Source organism: Loxodonta africana, chromosome 10, assembly GCF_030014295.1.
Source record: "Loxodonta africana isolate mLoxAfr1 chromosome 10, mLoxAfr1.hap2, whole genome shotgun sequence".
NCBI lineage: Eukaryota > Metazoa > Chordata > Mammalia > Proboscidea > Elephantidae > Loxodonta > Loxodonta africana.
Window position 1 is genome coordinate 64,560,635 of NC_087351.1, and position 12,739 is coordinate 64,573,373.

Consider the following 12,739-nt stretch of genomic DNA (forward strand, 5'->3'; position numbering starts at 1 on the left):
CAAAGGGGCCATAAAAGGATACCAAAATTCAATTTGATTTGATTTTGTTTAGCCAGTTAATAGGCTAACAATCAACCTAAAAAAGGAAGAATGGGAGAATCTATAAATCTTGATCAAAGAGGTCTAATGGGTTGTAGATTCTAATAGCACTAGAGCTCTGGCCTAGCTTTAGATGCCACAGACACATCTCAGGGTCCAATATTCTCTTCTCGAAAAGTAACAAGGACTATCATTAAGGTAAACATAACAATCCAAAACCAATAGAACAGAAGCAAGTTTTTACAATCCCTATATTCTAGCTACTTATGCAGAATATGTATAAAATTTTTTCCAAAAACTTGAGCCATTTTAAAAAATATAAACATATATTTAAGTAATTCTAAGAGAATTTAGCTTTTTTTTTTTTTTTTTTAAAGTATTGGCCCTACCATGTTCCCTTCAGTGGCTGTCTATATTCTTATGAGTCTAATCCCAGTATAACTAATACCAAGTAATTTTGGCATGGGGTAAAAGACAGAGGGGCAAAGAACTTGAATGAGAGGGAAGGAGAAAAGACAGGGAATCCCATGCTACACAGCTCCAATCCTTGCTTATCATCTTCTGTCACTACTAATTGCCCCAAATTCTCCATTACTACTTTGTTCTGCTTCCTGTGTTGAAACAGGAAGTTGACACATGGTATCTTCATAATATCATTACTTTCTTGCTCTGAGTTTTTATGTCACTTCATCTTTTTCTCTTCTCTGTAGTTTGAGACGGCACAAAGCAAAGTGTTCAATTTCTCACTTAAGAAATTATTTTTTTACTAATTAAATCAGGTGGACACGGGAGAGTGTGTTGGCAACTCTTGACTGGAGGAGGGATGGGAAGATAGAGAGAGACGGAAGATGGCAAAATTGGCACGAAACGAGAGACTGAAAGGGCTGACTCAATAGGGGGAGAGCAAGTGGGAGAAGGGAGTAAGATGTATGTAAACCTACATGTGACAGACTGATTGGAATGGTAAATGTTCACTTGAAGCTTAATAAAAATTTAAAAAAAAAAAAAAAAAGAAATTTTTTTTAATAATTTTTAGAAAATTATTTTCTTCTTAGGTATAATTTTAAACATAATGCACACTATAAAAAATGTTATACCATCAGCTTCACAGAAGTTGTCTGAGGAATCATCGTGTTTGGTCCACTGAAGAACTGCCTTCTGTGTTTCTTCACTGCAAATAAATTGAACAGTGTTATTTTTTAAGTAAACATTTGATATGAAAGAAACATAAAATACTGCTGCAAAAATCAAACCTCAGGGATTCATCTACAGCTCCAAGTCGTTCAGCTTGTTCACATTCTTCAATAAGATTATTGGCTTCTTCAGAATACTAAAATAAAAAGGGGAATAAGTAGAATAAACATTGCATTAAAAAAAAAATTTTTTTTAAAGAATTTAAAAGCCATTTCAGGTTCTTTTTATACTTGGACCATCACCTTGGATTCAAAACCTAAAAATATTTTTAAAAAAATTAAGTCCTCACATTCCTCTTGACGCTAAAAAATAAATAAAAGGCTTTGCCCTGTGTACCAGTGTTCATTGCAGCACTATTCACAATTGCCAAAAGGTGGAAACAACTGAAATTCATCAACTGATGAATAAACAAAATGTGGTACATATATATATATATATAAATGGAATTTTACTCAGGCAGAAAGATGAACGAAGTCCTGATGCATGCCACAACATGAATGAACCTAGACGACATTATGCTGAATGAAACAAGTCAGTCACAAAAGGACAATACTATGTGATATTACTCATATGAAATAAGCAAATATATAGAAACCATAAGCAATCAGTGGTTACCAAAGTATCTGAAAACAGAATCCTTGTGGTATAAAGAAATTACAACAGTGCAACAGTTAAGCACTCAGCTGCTAATCAAAAGGTTAGCAGTTCAAACCCACCCAGTGGCTCTGTGCAAGAAAGATCTGGAGATCTGCTCCCGTAAAGATTACATAGGGTCACATGGGGTCACACGAGTCAAAATTGACTGGATAGCACCTAACAACAACAACAGGCAAGGATCAAGAGGCATTGTCCCACTTTTCTAATAACCTAACCGTGGGCATCAGTTTTTTCTTCCATAAAATGAATAGTTGGAATAGATCGTTTATGTCTAAGGTTCTTCCCAATTCTAAATTCCATGGCCCTTTTTTAAGAATGACCTGGAGCCTACCAAATCCTATAAAAAGTATTCTAATATCTTTAGGTATTTAAAACATATTCTTTAACAACCATGTTTCTTCTCAATGCCTAACTCACTGTATATATTCATTCATTCTGCACACACATGGCACAGGGAAAGTGAGTATGGACCATGAGACTTCAGAAAACACCAGTAATCACCACCAAGCAGCTGAAGGACAAGACTGGAAGCAGGAGGTCACAAATTCAATCATTCAACAAATGTTTACTGAGTGCCTATTATGGCCCTATTTGTTATAATGACCACACAGTTTATGTTCAGACTGGGATACTTTTGAGGATAGAAGAGAACACTGAAATAATTAAAGCGATATAATTTTTTAAAACATTTATTTATTGAATGACAACTTTGTTATCATATTGGTTAATCTATAAGAGTTTGTGGGGTAAAAAATTTAACTTTAGCCAGATAATTTTGGCCTTTGTCCTTGGTTCCTGAGAGACAACCCCTCCCTCATGATTGAAGTGTTTTTGTTATCTACAAGGACTCTAAATCTGACATGGTATGCTAACGGGGTGACTTAAGTGGGGCTGGCCATGCCAGAAAGACTCACTGCTTGATGTCAGCTGAGCTTAGGGGAGCAGGGCATGATCTAACCAATTATGACTACCTAATGAGGTCCCAGTAAAGGCTCTGGATATGGATGCTCCATGGGCTTCTTGGCTGGTGAGAGACACTGATATACATGGGAGGGACATGAAGATCTATGTTGGGAACTTCATCTGTTGCACAGGTATACCAAACACCAAACCCAGTGCCATCGAGTAGAACTGCCCCATAGAGTTTCCAAGGAGCGCCTGGTGGATACGAACTGCCGACCCTTTGGTTAGCAGCCGTAGCTCTTAGCCACTACGCCACCAGGGTTTCCACACAGGTATATGCATGTGTCAAAATTCAGAAAATGTAAATTTAAGATTTATACATTTTGCTACATATTAATTTTATATCAAAATATATATAGACAAATATTGAACTCTGTAAGTGACATACATCTAGTTACATATATATGTATAGGGGAATATGCATCAATACCTACAGTTTACTTTGAAATATGTCCAGAAATAAGATGCTTTGATAGATGGCTATGTGGACAGATAGAAGGACAGATGTATGATACCCAAAAAAACAAACCCACTGCCGTCGAGTCGATTCTGACTCATAGCGACCCTATAGGACAGAGTAGAACTGCCCCGTAGAGTTTCCAAGGAGCGCCTGGAGGGTTCGAACTGCCAACCTCCTGGTTAGCAGCTGTATCACTTAACCACTACGCCGCCAGGGTTTCCAGATATATGATAAGTATAGTAAAATAATGGTAGGATCTAGGTGCTGGGTATGAGTGTTTACAAGAAAATTCTTTCAACTTTGCTGTGTGTTTGAAATTTTTCATAATAAAATATTGGGAAAAATTAATTTAGAACAATTCTTTAGTCTAAATGAAAAACCATGTATCCCCGAATGATATGTAAATGCTCCTTCTGCAGATGCACCTGTTAAATTGTCTTTAGACATAGTCTTCTGAAAATAACCACGAACTTACAAAGTAGGGGCTGAAGCCTTACCCGCAGGTTTGTGTGTTCTACTTTTCATGTGGCCAGTGATATTTCTATGGCCTTTGTGACAGAAAATGTTGGCCTTTGTGCAAGTTAAACATATTATCATCAGCTCTTGTGAAAAAGGGAAATTCAGAACTTAATTTCTCATTAAACATGTACTTCGTTTTTTCTTTTTTTAGTTATTCCAGCCAAAAGGATTCACTGCAAAATAAAAATGCTTTAAACAAACCAAAACCATTGTTACTGAGTCAATTCTGACTCATAACTACCCTACAAGACAGAGTAGAACTGCCCCGTAGGGTTTCCAAGAAAGCAGCCAGTGGATTCAAACTGCTGATGTTTTTGGTTAGTAGACAGAGCTCTTAACCACTGTACCACCAAGCCTCAGGGCGGGAAAAAAAAAAGTGTATTACCTAGTAGTAAAATAAATATATACTTTTGACATGAACCAGAGACCTACAACATCCTGAGACCAGAAGAACTAGTTGGTGCCCGGCCACGAGCGATGACTGCCCTGTCAGGGAGCACAACAGAGAACTCCTGAGGCAGCAGGAGATCAGTGAGATGCAGACCCCAAATTCTCACAAAAAGACCATACTTAATGGTCTGACTGCGACTAGAGGAATCCCGGAGGCAATGCTCCCCAGACCTTCTGTTGGCACAGGACAGGAACCATCCCCGAAGACAACTCATCAGACATGAAAGGGACTGGTCAGCGGGGGGTGGAGAGAGATGTTGATGAAGAGTGAGCTAATTAAATCAGGTGGACACTGGAGAGTGTGTTGGCAACTCTTGACTGGAGGGGGGATGGGAAGATAGAGAGAGAGGGAAGATGGCAAAATTGGCACGAAACGAAAGACTGAAAGGGCTGACTCAATAGGGGGAGAGCAACTGGGAGAAGGGAGTAAGATGTATGTAAACTTACATGTGACAGACTGATTGGATTTGTAAATGTTCACTTGAAGCTTAATAAAAGTTAATTAAAAAATATATATATATACTTGTTGGTTTACACTATGCAATAAAGAAGAAAACCACTATAGCAAGACTACTCTCTCTATGCAGGATTGATTCAGCCTCTATTTCCTACACATAATTTCTCGTAAGTCTCATGTATAATTTTCCAGTATTCTCACTGACTTGTCTGCCACCTGGTGGCCTAGCAGCTTAGGGCATATCACGGACGTGACGCAGGCCACAACACGAATGGCTACACATTCATAAGTGTAAATGCATACCTTGTAGCTCGCAGATTTAATCCCATCAGGAACTTCATCCTGAAAAGGGATACAAAATTGTTTTTAATGGTAACATTTATTCTATCATCTGAAAAATATTTTATTTCTTATTAAATATTTTAATTTTATTAAAAATTAATTAAAAAATTATTAAAGTTATCAGATTATTTTTTAACAGAGAATGGTTGGGTAGTTTTTACACTTATTTCTTAAAAGTAAAAATTCAACAACCAATTACTGTATGGATTGCTAATTATATATTTCGTTCCCACATGGAAATGTAAATATACTCAGCCATTATTCCTTTTGATACTCAAATCGTCCCATATTTAACCATTAGGAGCTCCACAGTGTGCTAACACCTGTATTGTTTTGATATTACCCCAGTAGTCTTTAATAGTTTTTTGTGCTTTTTTTCATGACAAGATAATCAAGGCTCATCTTCATATTTCTTACTTCAATCTTGGAATCAGCATTTTTTTATGGAGCTCTAGATCTTTTCAGAGGAAAATGGTACTGATTTTTAGTCATGCTTTGGCCTTTTACTAGCTATAGGAACTGGAAAAAGTAACTCGGATCCACTTATCTGCCTATCCTCAGTGATACTATGAATAGAAATAATGATGTGAGAGAACTCTGTAAATTGCAGGGAACTATTCCAATATTGGAGCCCTGGTGGCGCAATGGTTAAAAGCTCGGCTGCCAACCAAAAGGAGAGCAGTTCAAATCTACCATCCTCTCCTTGGAAACCCTATGGGGCAGTTCTACTCTGTCCTATAGCGTCACTAAGAGTCGGAATCAACTCGACAGCAACAGGTTTGATTTGGGGTTTTTTTATACCAGCATTAGATATATTCCTGGAATAGATTTTGCATGCCCTAAGGGAGGGACCCATGCAGAGATAATCACTTTGTGTACCCTTCTAGACTTTGACCTAGGTCAATGTATGTTATTTTCTATGGCTGGACATATAGATGGTTTCCAATTTTTTCATATAATAAACCATGCCAAATTTATAAATTAACTTCAAAAGAAGTGACATCTTTACAATATTCAGCACTGCCTTAGGTCATCTTTAAACATCTGTTCAATTATTTTATCAAGTGAAATTTCTAGGAGAATTGCTGGGTCAAAGAGTATGTACACCTTTTACGAGTTTTGCTGTGTATATTTTCACCAAAAACACAATATTAAAAAAAAATTACACAGCTACAGTAATCGAAACAGCCTGGTAGTGGTTTAATGACAGACACATAGACCAATGGAATAGAGCTGAAAATCCAGAAATAAATCCAAATATCTATGGCTAACTGATTTTCAACAAGGGTGCCAAATCCATGCAATGGGAAAGAACAGTTTCTTCAACAAATCATGCAGGCAAAACTGGATTTCCACATACAGAAATGTGAAACAAGATCTATACCTCACATCATACATAAAAACTAATTCAAAATGGATAACCATAAATTTCTTGGGAAAAAGTACAGGAGCAAAGTGTCAGGGCCTAACTTTTTTCAGCAATAGATTATCAAATCAACAATGAATACCCGAGCAACAGAAAACAAAATAGATAAAAGTTAAATACTTTTGTTCATCAAAAGACTTTATCAAAAGAGTAAAGAGACAACCTACAGACTGGGAAAAAATCTTTGGGAGCAATGTAACTGATACGGGTCTAATATCTAAAGTATACAGAAAGCTTCTACAACTTAACAACAACAACAAAAAAAAAAAAACCCAATCAAAAACTGGGCAAAGGACATGAACAGACAATTCATCAAAGAGGATATTCAGATGGCCAACAGACACACTCAAATGGCCAAAAGACGCTCACTGTCATTAGCCATCAGAGAACTGCAAATCAAAACCACAGTGTGATACCATTTGACTGCTGCTAGGACAACCAAGATTTAAGAAAAAGGAATATAAAAAGTGTTGGAGGGGATGTGGAGAAATCGGGAACCTCTTCCACTGCTGGTGGGAATACAAAATGGTACAGCCATTGTGAAAAAGTCTGGCGGTTCCTCAAAAAACTAGAGGTAAAAAAAAAAAATTCTGCCATAAAAACCAAAAGCCAAACCCACTGCCATCGAGTCAATTCCAACTAGTAGCGACTCTGTAGGACAGAGTAGAACTGCCCTGTAGAGTTTCCAAGGAGCACCTGGGGCGGATTCGAACTGCTGATCTTTTGGTTAGCAGCCATAGCACTTAACCACTACACCACCAGGGTTTCCAACATGACCCAGCAATTCCATGCCTACATATATATCCTAGGAATCTAATAGAAGTGACACCAACATATGCATACCTATGTTCATCACTGCACTATTCACAATAGCAAAAAGATGGAAACAACCTAAGTGTCCATCAATGGATGAATGGATAAGTAAAATGTGGTACATCAATACAATGGACTACTACTCAGTGATAAAGAAAAATGAGTTTCCAAAACATCTCGGAACATGGTTGAACCTGGAGGACATTATGTTGAGTGAAATAAGTCTATCACACACACACACAAAAAAAAATTGCACATTCTCACTTTTATAAAATGACATGAACAAGTAAATACGCAGAAAGTAATGTTCATTAATGGTTACCAGGGATGGATAGGAAAAGATTTACTCTCTATATAATAGACACTTATTTTTGGTGACAGGATAGGTAACACTGAATGATGGTGAAGTGTATACAGCCTGACAAAGGTAAACGATGTCACTAAAAAGTATACAGAATAATGGACTTGTTGGTAATTGCTACAGCATATATAATTTTGAAACGACATCAAAAACAACCAAAAAATATATGTGCAGGTATATATGTATGTAGGCAAATATGTGTATATATTTAGATATATGCTATACGCACATACAGTCATACGTATAAGAAAGCATATACGTGACACAGTTACGGATACTTCTTAAGCATAAACAAACACCTCACAGAACTGGATTTCTGCGTTTGAAGGATTAGGACCATAGTCTCATGGGACATCTCAGTCAACTGGCATAACATAGTTCATAAAGTTATGTTCTATATCCTAGTTTGGCAAGTAGTGTCTGGGGTCTTTAAAGCTTGTTAAGTGCCCAACTAAGATACAACAGTTGGTCTCTATTCATCTGGAGCAAACGAAGGAAACCAAAGACTTAAAGAAAAAACTAGTCCATATGATAAAGAGTCTACACGAGCAACAGCCTCATCTTCCCTGAGACCAGAAGAACTAGATGGTGCCCAGCTACCACAAATGACCAGTCAAACCAAGGCCACAATAGCTGGAACCTGATAGAATGGAAGACAAATGTGGAATAGAACCTCAAATTCCTGAAAAAAGAAAAGACAAAAAAGAGATCTTGAACCTGGGGGAAAAAATATACGTACCTTTTTAAATTTTTTCATACATTTCACCAAATTGATCTCCAAAAAGATTTAATTACCTGCATGCTCATTTCTAATTCCCAAACTAACACTGGATACTGTTATTCCTTTTCATGTTGGCCAGTTAATGACAAAGAACTTTGGAGAGAAAGAACCTTGTTTAGGTTAATTGTAAAAGGTCTAAATGACTGGCCTTTCAGCTTATGCCGAGATATTCCAGACTTTGGGGGCGGGCTGTCTGTCTCATTCAAATCTTCTCTGGAAGCAGGGATGCAAATCCAGGGATATGTTTTTAATAATGCCAAGTACGGGGAAGAGAACTTCAATCTTGATTATTTTTCCACCTCCTACTGGGCACCTATGTATAACCTGAACCAAGTCAACAAACAAACTAAAAAAGGAAATCAAAGAGTCGACACCAAGAAAACTGAGCCCGTTTCTTGTTTAGCCCAAAAAGGCATTAATAAAGCTGCAGCAGACCATCTGAGGTAGTGAGTGACCTGTGTTTAACCTTCCACATATATTAAATTAAGAAAACATTGTTCATATTATTAAAAAAAAACCTATTATTAGGTATGATAAAGGCACTGTGGTCATGATGTAATGTCCTTTTTTAAGATGCATATATATTATCTGTAGCATATATAGTATATAACAGCGAGATGTCAAGATATCAGCAATGCACAAAATAAATGCTAGACATATTACTGCTGTTATGTGCCTTCAAGTCAATTCCAGCTCATAACGACCACACAGAACAGCGGAGGGCTGCCCCATAAGATTTCCTAGGCTGTAAAGTTTGTGGGAACAAATCACCAGGTCTTCTCCCTCATGGCACAGCTGGGTGGGTTCAAACCACCAACCGTTCCGTCCGCAGCTAGCGCTTAACAATTGCACCACCAGGACTCCTTATGCTATATATGAAAGCCAAGAATTTAGACTGAAACAAGTATTTCAAAATACTTAAAATGATCTATAATCACTCTTTAGTTTTGACATATCACCCTATTTGGGGACTGTTAGAACTGAGCCCAGGTTTTCCTAAGAGCAATGTACATAGTTTATTTCTTCATCTTCACTTCTTCTTCCTCTGGTCTCCCTTCCCCTTCACTCTACTGTGTATAAACCTTCAGTGTATCTCTATTACTGAGCTGTTATATTTGTGGTGAAACGATCACTTAGTGTTTCTCTCCTCTATTAAACCATAAGCTCCTCAAGAACAGAGCTCATCTTGTTTGTTCAGGTCCTGGCAGATAGTAAGCCCTCAAAATATATTCATTATTGAACCAAATTAAATTTAATTGCTAACTGATACTCCCTTACCAGTCCCTTCTCCATTCCTCTTCACCTTCTTGTCCTTCCTTTCTACAATATTGCCAGTTATCTTTCTAAAGCTTGGCTCCAGTCATGCTACACTAATATATATATTTATAACTAAGACTATTTTAAGTGGATAAACATCATCTAATTGTCTTTTAAAGAAAGGGCATTCTCTCTACTGTGAAATCAATTTAAGAAAAAAAAAAAAACTGAGTATTGGTATGAAAAGTGTTTTGCTCCAGTTTTGCAGAAACTGAAATAACTAGATCCTGTCTGTTTCTCAGTACAAATTGCTAACTTTCATCCAATTCTCTCTTACCATTTCTATGTGTTCAAATCAAGTAATGAACATCTTTTTCAGTATTCCTTAAACGCTAAAAGTGGTTGTTTTCTCTAGGATTTACAATAAAACAGGCCTCATCCATCAGTCTGTTAATCTAGTAACTCATAAACTATTATTTTATGCTAACCATCCTTTGGTTTTTCTATCCCCTCCAATCTTCTCCTCAAAGTGACATCTCCTAGTTCTTCCCTTGATTAGTAATTGAAAATAACTGCTATCTCAAAATGAGATTTTATTTTACAATCATTGTAAAGCTATTTGCTTTTTCTGACTCATGTCAAAAAAAGCCTAATTAATGGCTACATGTAAATTAAATACCTTCGTAAGTATCTACCACATTTTTTGCATTTTTAGTAACTCATGTAAATTAATTGTTGGCAAATCTAAATTTCCCCAACTAATTTTTTCCCACTACTGAAATACAAATGCAAAAACTTATTAAATAAAATGAAATATTTTAATTGATATCACTTTAATGGTATACTTACGCTTTAATAACAGTAACATGTTTCATAACCAACTCTTTGAATTTTCTAAAAGCTGTATTTATGAGGCATAATGTAACTAAAAAATGCTTCTCATTCATCTTCATGATAAAATACCCATAAATAGTATTTTATATTTGCTTTAACTCCACATGTTAGCTCTATGTAAACAGCACTAGGTATCAAAGTTTAAGTGTATAAAAATAAACTGTTTTATGATTAGCATAAAAATTTCTCTGCTTTCACAGTATATTACTTCAAATTTCAATGCTATAAGAATTCTTAAGTAAAATCAGGTGTTTTGTCCGTTGACCTCCCCCCAATAAAAAAATAATACATCTACCAAAAAAAATTTTGTTTATATCTCAGATAAATTTCATTTTATCATACTATCAACATAACTTTGTTAAGATGCAAGAAGAAAAACAAAAATCAAGCCAAAAGAACTAATAATCTCACTAAGTCAAAGACTATGTTAACCATAAAATTTAAATTACTATATTATTATGAGGGCAATATAATTCAAAGTAGGTGTTATATTTTAAGTTTAGAATTTCATGTATATAAATATTGCAGATTACATTGAACCTAAAGATTGAAATATTATTTTTAGTCATATTGGCCTCTTTTTAAAATGTTACAATGGACAAAAAAAAAGGACATATTAGATCTTAAATGTACACATGGTTCTTACAGATTGACAAGGTTTGACAGCACAATCCCTTCTTCCACACTGGCTGATATCATTCCAGAAGGGACATGGCCTCTTCAGGTTTACCTGAAAAATAATAATAGAAAAAAAGTTATAAAAATAAAGATCTCAAGATTCCAACTGGCAGGTGTTGAATTATGATTCTATAACCTAGTCATGTTATTCGCTACAATTATTCTAATCTTTCCACTTACGTATTGTCAATTCCAATAATTACATAAATGTGTAGCTGGTACAAGTAAATAGATAGACTTGCTTAGAAAGGCACAGACTGCTACTAAACAGACCCTGAACAAACTTTCTCATATCATCACTGCTCAGTTTATATTCTTTCTAAGCAAAAAACATTTCACAGGTAGACCAGTTAGACAAATGTGAATTCAGACTATAACTAAATACGTTAATAATAAGGTTTCCTAAATTCTTTCAGAATAAAATATCACAAGTTACTTGTTAAAATGATACAGGTCAAAATAGAGTCACGTTCCTCAAAAATTTAATTGCTTTAATTAATTAGACTCAATTTGATGTTTTAGAAAATTATAAACAACTCATTGCTTTGATAACAATATGTTTCTGTTCTTAGTTCAATTTAGTCAATTAGTTTCTAACTTTAGCAAAATTCAGTTATTGAAATTAAAGTGTAGCCAATGTGTTTACCATTCAGAATCACATGGTTCAATCTCATGAAATGAATTTTCCTAATAAAGCCTCTATCAATTTTACACAATAGTCAAAAAGCATAAGCTTAGTGATTTCTAAGAAAATATAGTCATCCATTTTAACTTTAAGTAGTCTTACACACAAAAATAAAAATTAAAAATACCTTATAATATCTAAAGTAGTCGCTTTCAAGAAGTTTTTGTAGTCTTGGGAAAAGCTTGTAGTTATTAAATCTATCAATGGTTTCCACATCACAGGTACAATCATCCAAGTAACCACTAACCTGTTACAAAGAAAATAAAATATTAAATTGAAATTTCCTAGAGGCAACAGGTTTCTTTTTTCTTCACATGGTTATTATAAAATATCTCCCAGTTCAACCAGCTCTTATCCTCCTTCCCCTTATAATTTTATGAGATGGAGTAGGACAAAAATTCAGAAATACTATTGCTCTTACTATACACCTAAAGAATTCAGCAGATATCTTTTTGGAAAGTGTGCCAAGCTCACAATGACCTACACCCTCCAGGGACTGTGCCCTGGCAGCCATTTTATAACCCTGCCCTCCAGATCGCAGGTGACTTGACCAGCCATGGGCATCTGACCCAAACCAGGTCATGGTCTTTTCTCTAGAAATCTGGAATTGAGACTAAGAGGAAGAGATGGCTCTCCCTGTGGCTAGACCTGTAAACAAGTAAACTCTGACCATATTCCATCATGTGAACTAAGGAGCATACGAGCCAGTTAGCAGAAAGATTTTAAAAGACACAAAAAGAAACAGAGATGGGAGATAGCATAT

The 12,739-nt window shown here is 35.7% G+C and overlaps 1 protein-coding gene across 2 annotated transcripts in view; it reads right to left on the minus strand.

Annotated features, from left to right (window-relative positions):
* The window catches only part of ERO1A (endoplasmic reticulum oxidoreductase 1 alpha), a 38,872-nt gene that overhangs the window by 20,192 nt on the left and 5,941 nt on the right, over nucleotides 1-12,739 (minus strand). Inside the window, exons 2-6 of one of the 2 annotated variants that reach the window (XM_064292489.1) lie at nucleotides 12,104-12,223; nucleotides 11,260-11,343; nucleotides 5,043-5,081; nucleotides 1,293-1,369; nucleotides 1,137-1,210 (exon numbers count right to left, since the gene is read on the minus strand). In XM_064292489.1, the coding sequence (XP_064148559.1) occupies nucleotides 1,137-1,210; nucleotides 1,293-1,369; nucleotides 5,043-5,081; nucleotides 11,260-11,343; nucleotides 12,104-12,223 (394 nt within the window). The remainder of the gene's footprint in view (nucleotides 1-1,136; nucleotides 1,211-1,292; nucleotides 1,370-5,042; nucleotides 5,082-11,259; nucleotides 11,344-12,103; nucleotides 12,224-12,739) is intronic. The other variant, XM_064292490.1, reaches the window with a different exon arrangement.